Source organism: Erpetoichthys calabaricus, chromosome 11 (assembly GCF_900747795.2).
Source record: "Erpetoichthys calabaricus chromosome 11, fErpCal1.3, whole genome shotgun sequence".
In the NCBI taxonomy this organism is placed as follows: Eukaryota; Metazoa; Chordata; class Cladistia; order Polypteriformes; family Polypteridae; genus Erpetoichthys; species Erpetoichthys calabaricus.
This window is the reverse complement of record NC_041404.2, coordinates 101872759-101885360: the sequence shown is the minus strand read 5'-3', so window position 1 is coordinate 101885360 and position 12602 is coordinate 101872759. Positions and strand designations below refer to the sequence as shown.

The 12602-nt window shown below is 39.3% G+C and overlaps 1 protein-coding gene across 1 annotated transcript in view; it reads right to left on the bottom strand.

Annotated features, from left to right (window-relative positions):
• The window catches only part of LOC114661354 (excitatory amino acid transporter 2-like), a 500553-nt gene that overhangs the window by 122462 nt on the left and 365489 nt on the right, over positions 1 to 12602 (bottom strand). Inside the window, exon 8 of the mRNA XM_051933547.1 lies at positions 8504 to 8638. Within this exon, the coding sequence (XP_051789507.1) occupies positions 8504 to 8638 (135 nt within the window). The remainder of the gene's footprint in view (positions 1 to 8503; positions 8639 to 12602) is intronic.

Below are 12602 nucleotides of genomic sequence, written 5' to 3'. Positions count from 1 at the left end.
CTCTGGAACTGAGGTCACCGAGGTGGTCAAAAAACTCCTTGGTGGCAGGGCCCCGGGGGTGGATGAGATACGCCCGGAGTTCCTAAAGGCTCTGGATGTTGTAGGGCTGTCTTGGTTGACACGTCTCTACAACATCGCATGGACATCAGGGACAGTGCCTCTGGATTGGCAGACCGGGGTGGTGGTCCCACTCTTTAAGAAGGGGGACCGGAGGGTGTGTTCCAACTACAGAGGGATCACACTCCTCAGCCTCCCTGGAAAAGTCTATTCGGGGGTTCTGGAGAGGAGGGTCCGTCGGATAGTCGAACCTCGGATTCAGGAGGAACAGTGTGGTTTTCGTCCTGGTCGCGGAACAGTGGACCAGCTCTACACCCTTAGCAGGGTCCTGGAGGGTGCATGGGAGTTCGCCCAACCAGTCTACATGTGTTTTGTGGACTTGGAAAAGGCATTCGACCGTGTCCCTCGGGGAATCCTGTGGGGGGTGCTCTGGGAGTATGGAGTACCGGACCCCCTGATAAGGGCAGTTCGGTCCCTGTACAACCGGTGTCAGAGCTTGGTCCGCATTGCCAGCAGTAAGTTGAACCCGTTTCCAGTGAGAGTTGGACTCCACCAGGGCTGCCCATTGTCACCGATTCTGTTCTTAACTTTTATGGACAGAATTTCTAGGCGCAGCCAGGGTGTTGAGGGGGTCCGGTTTGGTGGACTCAGGATTGGGTCACTGCTTTTTGCAGATGATGTTGTCCTGTTTGCTTCATCAGGCCGTGATCTTCAGCTCTCTCTGGATCGGTTCGCAGCTGAGTGTGAAGCGGCTGGGATGGGAATCAGCACCTCCAAATCCGAGACCATGGTCCTCAGCCAGAAAAGGGTGGAGTGCCCTCTCAGGGTTGGGAGCGAGATCCTGCCTCAAGTGGAGGAGTTCAAGTATCTTGGGGCCTTGTTCACGAGTGAGGGAAGAATGGAGCGTGAGATCGACAGGCGGATCGGTGCGGCGTCCGCAGTGATGCGGGCTCTGCATCGGTCTGTCGTGCTGAAAAAGGAGCTGAGCCATAAGGCAAAGCTCTCAATTTACCGGTCGATCTATGTTCCTGCCCTCACCTATGGTCATGAGCTATGGGTAGTGACCGAAAGAACGAGATCGCGAATACAAGCGGCCAAAATGAGTTTCCTCCGCAGGGTGTCTGGGCTCTCCCTTAAAGATAGGGTGAGAAGCTCAGTCATCCGGGAGGGGCTCAGAGTAGAACCGCTGCTCCTCCGCATTGAGAGGAGTCAGATGAGGTGGCTCGGGCATCTGATCAGGATGCCTCCTGGACGCCTCCCTGGTGAGGTGTTCCGGGCACGTCCAACCGGGAGGAGGCCCCGGGGAAGACCCAGGACACGCTGGAGGGACTATGTCTCCCGGCTGGCCTGGGAACGCCTCGGGATTCTCCCGGAAGAGCTAGAAGAAGTGGCCGGGGAGAGGGAAGTCTGGGCATCTCTGCTCAAGCTGCTGCCCCCGCGACCCGACCTCGGATAAGCGGAAGAGGATGGATGGATGGATGGATGCATAGATGGTCTACCCTTCATCTCACTTTAGCTGAAGAATTAACATTGTCAAGATGAATATCCTTCCTAAGCTTCTTTTTCTATTTCAAAACATTCCAATATACATCAATAAATAATTTTTTAAGAAATTAGATTCAACCATAACCTCTTTTATTTGGAATTCAAAATATTCACATATCCAAAAGGCGACCCTACAAAGACCTTAGGAACAAGGTGGCACGGCTTTACCTAACTTTCAGTTTTATTACTGGGTGGCAAATATACAACCTATAAAAACATGGACATTGACATAAATAGGTGAGCAGACACAAGCTTGGTCCGCAATAGAAGTAAAATCCAGCAGTACTTCTTTATATTCCTTGCTTTGTACCCCAATAAGTACAAGTCAACATCAATATACTAACAACCCAATGGTGCTTCTCTCACTCAAAATATGGAACCAATGTAGGAAGTATTTTAAGATAGAGAAGCTTTTATCTGTGGCACCTCTGCACGATAACCACCTTTTTCCACCCTATCAAACGTACACAGTTTTTAATGTTTGGAAAACATCCAGGATTAAATCACTTAGAGATCTGTACATAGAAAATGTCTTTGCATCCTACGAACAACTACAATCCAATTTTAACTTTCCAGCAACACATTTCTTTCACTGCCTTTAAATTATAAACTTTGTTAAACAAAACCTACCCAATTTCCCTCACCTCCCACCTACCTCTATACCAGAAGAAATTTTAATCAGTCTTGAGGACTCAGTATTTCTATAATATATAAAACATTTTATAGTCCCTCCATTTCAAAGATCTCAGAGTACAGTGGGAAAAGGATCTCTCATTCAACATCTCAGAAAAGGATTGGAAGGTAGCAATGCACAGAATTCACTTGAGCTCCATATGCATAAAGCATACAATTATTCAACTTAAAATTATATATCGAGCATATCTCTCTCGTTTAAAATTGTCCAAAATGTTTCCCGGGCAAGATCCAACCTGCGAACGTTGCAATCAAGTTCCAGCCTCACTGGGTCATATGTTTTGGGTGTGCACCAAATTAACATCATTTTGGACAAAATGTTTTAAATGTCTCTCAGACAGCCTGGGCGTCACTATCCCTCGTAATCCACTGACAGCTGTGTTTGGTGTACTTCCAGATGGGCTTAAAGTGGAGAAGGACAAACAAATTGTAATTGCCTTTACTTCACTATTGGCACATAGACTTATCTTGCTCAACTGGAAGAATCCTAACTCACCTCTTTTAAGTCAGTGGATAACTGATGTTATATTTTATCTAAAATTGGAAAAAATAATATTCTTACTTAGAGGATCTGTACAATACGTTTTCAAAACCTGGCATAATCTGATAAATAAAATTTTAGAATAAACACTTAAATTGAGGAAATGAATTCTCTCCCCTCTTTTTCTATTCTATTTTTATTTATTTATTTATTTACATATTTTTACTATTATTAAAGTGCTACTCTGCTGACCTAGCTTTCTTTTTCATGGGTGAGAGTTGCTTTGTTTCAAACCAGTTTTGTTAAACTTGACTTGCATGTATGGAATGTTTTCTGATTTTAATAAAATAAAATATTAATAAAAAAAAAATATTAATAAAAAAAACAAGATATAGAGCACAGGAAGATCCTCTGTGGCAACCCCTAATGGGAGCAGCTGAAAAAAGAAGAATACTCAGTAGTTGTGCAGCCTTGTACAGACTTCCACCATATGCAAATATGTTCCTCATCGTACAACCCACTTTCTCTAACAGAGCCTTTGTCTCCCACATACAGCTATGGGGTCTTGGTGTACAGTCACTTCTAAACCCCTTATCTTCTCGCTGGTGCTGTGTGAACTGAATGCAGTTTGTTGGATTCTGATGTGCACAAGCTTTGACTGAGCTGGGTGTCTGTGTGTGGAAAGAGAAAGAGGAACATGGAGATCTCTGGATAATGTAGTTCAAATGTAATGAGAGTGAAAGTTCATAGTCCAAATCATATTATGTGATATCATCTACTGTTAATTTATTCTGGTCCGTACTTGTAAAATTTTTATTTTTTTACTGTATTGAGGATTTGTTCTGTTCTGTGTATTGTATTGTATTGACCCCCTTCTTTTTAACACCCACTGCACACCCAACCTACCTGGAAAGGGGTCTCTTTTTGAACTGCCTTTCCCAAGGTTTCTTCCATTTTGTCCCTACAAGGGTTTTTTTGGGAGTTTTTTCCTTGTCTTCTTAGAGAGTCAAGGCTGGGGGGATGTCAAGAGGCAGGGCCTGTTAAAGCCCGCTGCGGCACTTCTTGTGTGATTTTGGGCTATACAAAAATAAATTGTATTGTATTGTATTTGTATAGGCTGAATTGAAGGTCTTAGAAATTTGAGAAAAGTCAGAGGAGTGGCATTTTTAAAATACATTGAAGTGGTATGGGCATGTGATGAGTAGAAACAATGAGCATGTGGACAAAAGAGTGATGGGAATGGAAGTACAGGGGAAGAAAAAGTGAGAGAGGCTAAAGTGGAGGTGGATAAAGTAAAAGGAGATCTGAAGGAAAAGGAATTGACTTGGGAAGAGGTATGGGACCAAGTTGTATGGGGAAGTTTGATCAGACATGTTGATCCCACATGGAAGTGGGAAAGTTGAAGAAGAAAAAGAATGTTGTTTTATAAAGAGAAATGATGGAAGAGATATACGACAAGTAAGTGGATTTTAATCGAAGACGAGCATGCTTGAATGATGGAAATACTAAGGAATGAAAATGAATTCTTTAACTCCTCTAAATATTAAAATTGTTGTTGGTACCATTAAAAAAAATTGGAAAAAGCATTTGCTGAAAACTAATAAGTATATTGTTTGCACAAAGTGAAAAAAATCTATAGTAAATTAACAGAGCCCTGAATTAATGTAGGACAAATGTTACAATTAGTTTTGAAAATGTACACTATTATGATGAAATGAAAGATCGGTATTTATGAATTTATGGCATCTTCTTAAAGAGCTCTAGCCAAGCTCTGTTAGAAGATGTTTTATTTGATTAGTATAAAATACAAAGGAGACAAATAAAAAGTTGTGCTGTAAGTTATGGAATGTATGTGTGACACAATCTCATGATGTCTGTGTGTGTATGTGTTCTTGTGAATAGGAATAACTGTTATGTATGGTGGGGGGGGGGGGTTACAATTTTTATTGTGAGGGCACTTTACTTGTGGTATATTTTTTGATGAAGATATATGATGAATTTAGCACCCAGTGTATACTGTTGAGGTGCAATTCTAATATCAATAAATGGGTTTATGTATTTAAGATTTATATTACTAATTGCACTGAATTTTTCCTTTAACTGACTGGCTTAATGTAACCTTAAGAGTTAGTTTCATTGTTAATTTAATGATACAGTATAGGTTGACAATAGTATTACACTTCTCTCTTAATGTGACATTCTTATGGTTAGGCCAATACACTGCATGGCCAAGTAATTCCAACATAGCTAGTCAAGTCAAAAGAAAATTACAACAGCTTAATTGTGTAAGGATGCATCTACTTTGCACTTAACTCATTCCATTTGAGCCCTACTACACTATCTCCTCACAGAATCTCATTCTCAGCTTCTGATCACAGGAGCATTTTTACTTCATAGACAGTTTCTTAAATTTGCAGCCCACTACTCATAGTTAGTGGCATATTAATTATATCATGAGTGATGCCCAGTTGCCAAAAGGATGCTAGGCCAAGGGAAGCATCAAGTTGTCAAAGGGCAGAGCTAGATTTCTCAGACCGCCTCTTGGGAATAGGCAGTGCCATACTAGCAGAAGAAGTCTTGCTTTTGCTGGTACGAAAATGCTAAGGCCATTCCAGAAGAGACAGAAAGTGAAGCCATGTTAGGAACACTAGAGGCAGCCTTCTGGATGCTAGACAGTACAAAATGCCAGAAAAGAAAATATGAAGCAAACTCCTGGATAGTTCATACAGCTAGGGAACCATTTTGGAGACCTGGCCCTTTAAGGGCAACTGAATGCAGAGGTATGCAGGGATGTCAGAAGATGCTAGAATGAAATCCAGATTGGAGTTTTGCCATATGCCCTAATCCCAAGGTATGGCATTTTGAGTGCAGAGTCAGAAGAAGAGTCTAGAATTGGGCGTACATTCAACTTGTAGGGGAAGAGAGGTCACCATGTAGACATCAAAAGAGATAGCCACAGAGTGAGTGAAACAAGGATAAGAGGTGAAAAAGACTGATTTGTTATGTGATTGTGATTGTGACTGGCAAGCAGACAAGGCACTCCACCAGACATACAGTAAGGCCCAGAGAAGAAGGATTTTTCTTCACATCTGTTTAGGGTATCTTTTGTGTATTCCTACCTGTCGTAACTTTGTTTAATAAAAACATACTGTTATGTGTTGTGGCTACAGGCAGCCAGAATCAGAATCAATTTTATTTGTCAGTACTTAATGTACACAAATTTGACTTGGTAGAGCTTTAGCTGCTTATAACAGAACACAACATCAACATAACAAATAACATAAAGAGCATAAGTTAAAAAGAAAAATTTTATACAAAGTTGCAGAATAGTGCAATTATAAAGGAGATGTGCAACTGATAATGTGCAAGTGTTTAGGGTGTATGCACATGCACATACATACATGTACATATACTACACACACACACCTTCATACAGTATATGACAGAACACACGAATATACAAAGAAGATAGGCAAGTTACTGGTTTGAGAGAGCTATGGCTCTGGAAAATAAACTATTGAGGTTTCTGTTAGTTTTAGTTTTAATTAACCTCAAGTGTTTACTGGTACTACCTATTGGAAGTGTTGCTATCTTGAAGCAGTGAATATTTAGAATCATGTCTTCAAAGACATTTTTGCCCTTCCTAATGAATTCATACTTTGTGTTTTCTTTCAGTTATACAAGGTTGCTTGTACGCTTGTTTGTGCTTTTATATTATAAAAGAAAAGATATTTTAAAAAATGCATATTGTCACATATTCCAAAATAAATTACAAAACAAAAACAATAAAAGTAAATAAAGATAAAGGAATCTAATGCCAGAGAGGGAGAAAACTCTGGCCAAATCATGACACACTGCTGACAAGAACAAAAATGGACTCTTCACAATAAATATGTACTTGAGTATAATACATGTGAAGACATTTCTTTGTACTGTGTATTTTTCAACTAAATGAATAACAACATAAAAATAAAAATACATAAATCATACCATACAAATATTATAGTTTTCCTTTACCACTGTTAGTGTTATGTGCGTAATCTACAACCTTTATGACTTTAATTATCTTCGGGAAACCTGTTCATAGCTCTTATTTTTTGTGACTACAATATTATCCACCTGTTTCTTTCTCCTTAATGTTTAATCACATTCCAATTTCTTTTTTTCACAAAAACTATATGCCTGAGTAAAGATGATGACAGTGCAATTCAATGTGGGTTGATGTTTGAAGCCTAACATGTAAAACATGCAGCATTATACCACTGGTATAAAGAACAAACAATAATATTCTGTATTCTCACTATGGGCAGAAGTAGAACAATAAGCTGTTAACACTTTGAACATGTTTTATGAAGAATCTGCTGAGCTGAAGAGTATAAACCTTTGCACTCTGGAGGAGAGCTGCCATAGTGTATGTTACATAGTGTAAGTTTCTTTCAGCAGTATTTTCATATATAAATAAATATGATATGATATGATATGATATGATATGATAAATGTTATTAGTAAAAAATAACATCTTTAAAAATCTAATGCAAGGTTCAAATCTGGTCAATGTTTTATAGTAGTATGAAGTTGAAACTGCTGAAGAAGTTTATAGAACTTGAACTTCAGAAATTAACTTTCAGAAATAGCCAAGTATAGTTAGTTATCTTTAAATACTAATATTTCAGACACAACACAAGAACAGTAGGCTAGAATTGTATATTTTAATACCATTGCTATTGCTAACATTTTTCAGTTACCCTATGCTAGTGATTCTCAACTAATGTGGTTTATATAATCCAACACTTCACCCGAGGCATGTTTAAACAGTAAGAAATCAAACTCTATAAAATGGTTTTCTGAATTATTGTAAATTTGAAAGTGAAATATACAGTAGCTCCACCTACTGAAATAAATGGATAATTAGTTAAGCTAGCTGCAACCAACAAATATTTGGAAATTCAAGTTAATAACAAGCCCAATATTTTTTATTGAAATCAGACAACAGATAAGAAATAGCTACAAAGAGAATGTATACTGAACAATTTTAATATTAACTGCAGTACTTAATAAATATTTCATTTACAGACTAGTTTGTTTTGTGGTCAGATATTTGTTTTTTGGAATGTGAAAGTTCAAAATGTAAATGACTATACTAGGTTAATGTCATCTGTAAGAACAGCTATATGCATGCTGCTTCTAAGAAGTATAATTAATTAACTTAATCAAAATTAGTGAATGATTTTTCCACAAAAAATGCACGAGCTAAGGATTTTTTCTGTAGATTACTATGTATATTTTTGTCTTTCTTATTGTCTAATATTTTAAAAATTTACTTGCAACAAACTTTACCACACAAATTTCCCATTGTGGAAAGGAAATACTTATCTAGACCTGGATAAAAACTACTGTAATAACATAACTGTAAAATAACATAAAATAATTGTAATGATGCAGCTGAACATTACATAAGATACACTGGAATGCATAAATGCTTTCATTAGTGCATTGTCCAACTGCAATGCCAGTAACAGAAAGACCATAGCACTGAACAAATTTATAATACATGCATTATTTAGTATATTGTAAAGTTAACAAGACTGAAAAGCACATTAGGCCTAAACAGAGTTAAGCAAAAAATTAAGTGCTGGAAGATAAACAAACAAATAGATAAATCAATCAATCAATCAATCAATCAAAAGACATTCAAGACTTGTAATATATAATATTAAGCTTACTCACAACAGCCAATCAACAGCAATGAGGAGGCTGATGTCTTGGGTTGGCAAGCCAACAGCTGTTAGAATGAGAAGCATGGTGACAAGCCCTGCACTGGGAATACTGGCAGCCCCCACACTGGCCAGTGTAGCCGTGAGACTAAAAGAGATAACAAATTGCAGACATATAATACAATCTGAAGATATCCCTTGTAGATTTCAGTACTAAATCAAAAGTACTGAAGACAGAAATATAAATGCATTCTGTATAGAAATGCACATACTATAGTTACATTATTCCTAAGTTTGATTAAACATAAATTACTGAAAAATTAAATGAAATACGAACCAACACCTATTGCAGAGTTTCATTAAAGCTACTATGCACCAGTAAGAATGCTTCAGAGTAAGATATTTTCAGTAGTTTTGAAGATCCAAGTCTATTATTATAATGTTAGAATTTCACTTTTGATATCTTCTTGACATAAGCAGAATGAGAACCTCTCAAGTAGGTGAAATTAGAATATTAGGATTCTATGTCCTGTAGATTTTCATACTTTGCATTTATTTCTTGTAAGTTATTTTACTAAGGGCTCCTTGCAATACAAGTGTACAAAGAATGGAACAATAAAGGACACTAGTAATGAACATATTAGGCCTTAATTTCCTATATACATACTGTATTTATAGATAGATAGGCAGAATTTATTGCATAAATTAATATTTCTTAAGTACTAACTGGAGCCAACTGGTGGAAGATCAGTTTGGACATATATGTTGTGACCACCAGGGTGCATAGCAGCACCCCAAACTCCCCAGACACAACTACACAACACAGTCCTAGGTTCAAACATAAAATCTTCTTTATTTTTTACCTCCACCATTCTCCAAATTCTCTTCAGCAATGATACAATTAACGCAATAAATTTCTTTCCTCCTTCCACATCACACTTGAAGCCTCATCCACGCTCCTCCCAACTCTGATTGACCTTACAGAAAGCTCAGATTATTTTATGTTAAACCAAGGAGTACTTCCGGTGCCACAGGATTGGATACTGGAAGGACTTCCATGTCAGGTAAAAGTCTGTTAAAGAGGTCGTATTGATCCCTTGTAGCTCCCCCCAGTGGCACAAAATCCAACAGGGCTGTCCCATGGAACTACAATTTCCAGACTGCCCTGTGGCTATTCCTATGGGTGGCAGAAGACCTTCCATTGTGGCTTCCCTTTCTGGAGGGAAACCAATCTCTGTTATGGCTGGGATGCCCATCTGTCCCACACAGCACTCACATGACTTCCCCCTCAGCTGAACCTTGTAGGGTGCAGCAGCCAGTCCCACGAGGGGGTAAGATGGATCCAGAGACTGAATTGGGAGACCGGATTCACATGAAGAGTCCCTGCAAACCTGAGAATTCCCACAATTAGTACATGTCTCAGGCAACTGGTAGTCTCATCATCACCAACTACAGAGTCCGTTGTTATTATACGAAGAGTTCCTAGACCATTTCAAGGACCCCGGTTGGGGTGCTGCATTCATCGTCAGGGCGTTGTGCTTGTAGTGACCAGCAAGAGGATTATCTTGCTCCGTGTTTTGTTTTGCTAAATCTTTTGTTACATTTTTCTTTAATATATATCTCTCTCTATATAAAAGAAAATCCTGGATTGGAAAGCAAATGCAAGGCTATGATACGTGATCCTCTCGGAAGACAATTTTAAAGACCCGCGAGACCAAAGACACTTGCCACGGTACAAGACACGCCCTACTTACAAGATAAGACCACGGGCAGAAAAAAATTCAGTAGTGTAAAGGCAGTCACGCAGCACACACAGCTCCCTGGCTCTCAGTGCATATAAAGTGTATAAGGTCAATACGGTAGAAATTAAATGAAACGGGTACAAATGAAATGTTGACGACTAAACGAAGACGAAAGAAAAGCGCGGAGAAAAGAGGCCCAAATACGGTGGAGAGAAAAAAATGCTAAAAAGAAAAACAATAATCTAGGTGCAAATTTAGAAAATAAGGAAAGTGATAATCAGCCCAGAACAAGTGGAATTGAAAACAAAGCACGTCCAATAGGGCTCAGAATTAAAAGATTAGAACTTCATAAACAGGAGCAGCGTTATACGTTCTGCAAGAAAGAGATTTAACCACGCCCGGGCCAGAAATAAAGGACAATTATTGTTTTTACAACGTCACGCGAGATAAGTCAGTGAGCCATCATTTAAAACAAGTCCACAGACCTCTAACTAAGCAGTTGTTGGATTGCTTTTTGCAGACACACACAATGTGCTCCCAGCTCTTAAAACAACGACATGTGACAAGCAGAACAGGCAGCTCGCCAGCAGATTGAAGCCTTTTTTGTTTTAAATGACTGATAGGTCCGACTGAGGGGGGAGGAGTACAGCACGGAAGACTGATAGCGGGGTACTGATTGATGCAGTAAGGGGGAGGCGAGACCCGGGGGAGGAGGGGTCGGAGAGGGTGCTAGACAGTTGTGTTTGGGGTTACGAAGTCGGCGATTGTTCAAGTAAAACTTTTGTGACACTTTATTATGTCAGTCGCTACAGTATCAAAAAAAAAAAAAGATAGTAAAGATCTCAGCGCAAACAAAAGGTGATTAATCACCAGAGCCAGGTGTAATTCAAAAAATAGCAGGACAAAGCAAGGTCGTCCCACAACAGTTAAAGTAACGACAAGTTTCATTTCAAAGAATACACAATTCGGTCAGGTGTATATTTATGATGACGGAGAAGCGATGCAAATTTTAACAGGCGACAAGTAAGGTGATGTATATATTCCGCGAATAAGATTAGACACCAAAGGAGATCGTGATATGCCATTCGTATTAAAATGTTTACAGTTTACCGTGAGAATAGCTTTTGCTACGACAATTAACAAATCAAACGGACAACTATTAGAAAACGTCAGATTATTTATTAGAGAAACAGAAACAATATTCACTCATGGGCGATTATACGTTGCGTTGTCACAATGTATCTCCAAAAACGGGTTCAAAATTCAATGCAATCTTGAAGAAAAGGTAATTCCATATATTGTTTTTAATAAACCTTTAAAGTAAAAAGTGCAAGTAATGAAAGTGAAACAATTCCAAAGAAAAAAAAGCTTTTAAAATTGTATATCCAATTAACCAAACAGCGGCATGGTGGTGCAGTGGGTGGCGCTGCTGTCTCGCAGTTAGGAGACCTGGGTTCACATCTCTGGTCCTCCCTGCGTGGAGTGTGCATGTTCTCCCCGTGTCTGCGGGGCTTTCCTCCGAGTGCTTCTTCCCACAGTCCAAAAACATGCAGGTTGGGTGGATTGACGATTCTAAATTGTCCCTAGTGTGTGCTTGGTGTGTGTGCGAGCCCTGCGATTGGCTAGCGCCCTGCCTGGGGTTTGTTTAGTGCCTTGCACCCTGTGTTGGCTGGGATTGGCTCCAGTAGACCCCAGTGACCCTGTAGTTAGGATATAGCAGGTTGGATGATGGATGGATGGATTAACCAAACACAGGGGTTGGCGAGCGAAGTGAGCAGGAGGCAGAGCCCCCTAGTATTGTAAAAAACAAAGCACAAATTCTCGTATAAAGGTTTGGGGCACCGTCCCGTATACTGTAGATCACTTCGATTTGTCTCTCTGTGTTGTGATGTGAGATTTTACATATAACTTGATGAATATTTTGTACTGTATATCTTTATTTGTAATTTAGACAAAGCAATGTAATTTAGTGTTTACCCACCCCCCCTAGGAATGGGTCTGTTTGAATTTTATGACAGGATTTGGGGGATGTGTGTTTTAAACCAGTTTGGCAAGTGTTTCCTTGGTAAAGTCATTTCTACCCCCGCAAATGGGCTAAGGTGTACTTTAACATATGGTTTGGGGGCAGGTGTTAAGATGTTCTATTTCCCCCATTGGTCTGAGGTATGGCTGTTTGGAATTGGCTTGTCTCAGAGGCCATTAAGTACCACGATGTCCTATTGGCTCTCGGCATTGGATAGAACATCTATAAATGTATGTGTTTAACCTCAGTATCTCTCTCTTACCAACCAACATATGATGAAGAAGCATCCCTCTTGCTAACCTGAAGAGAACACAATGAACAGCACAGCTCAGCAGCCATTTTGAACA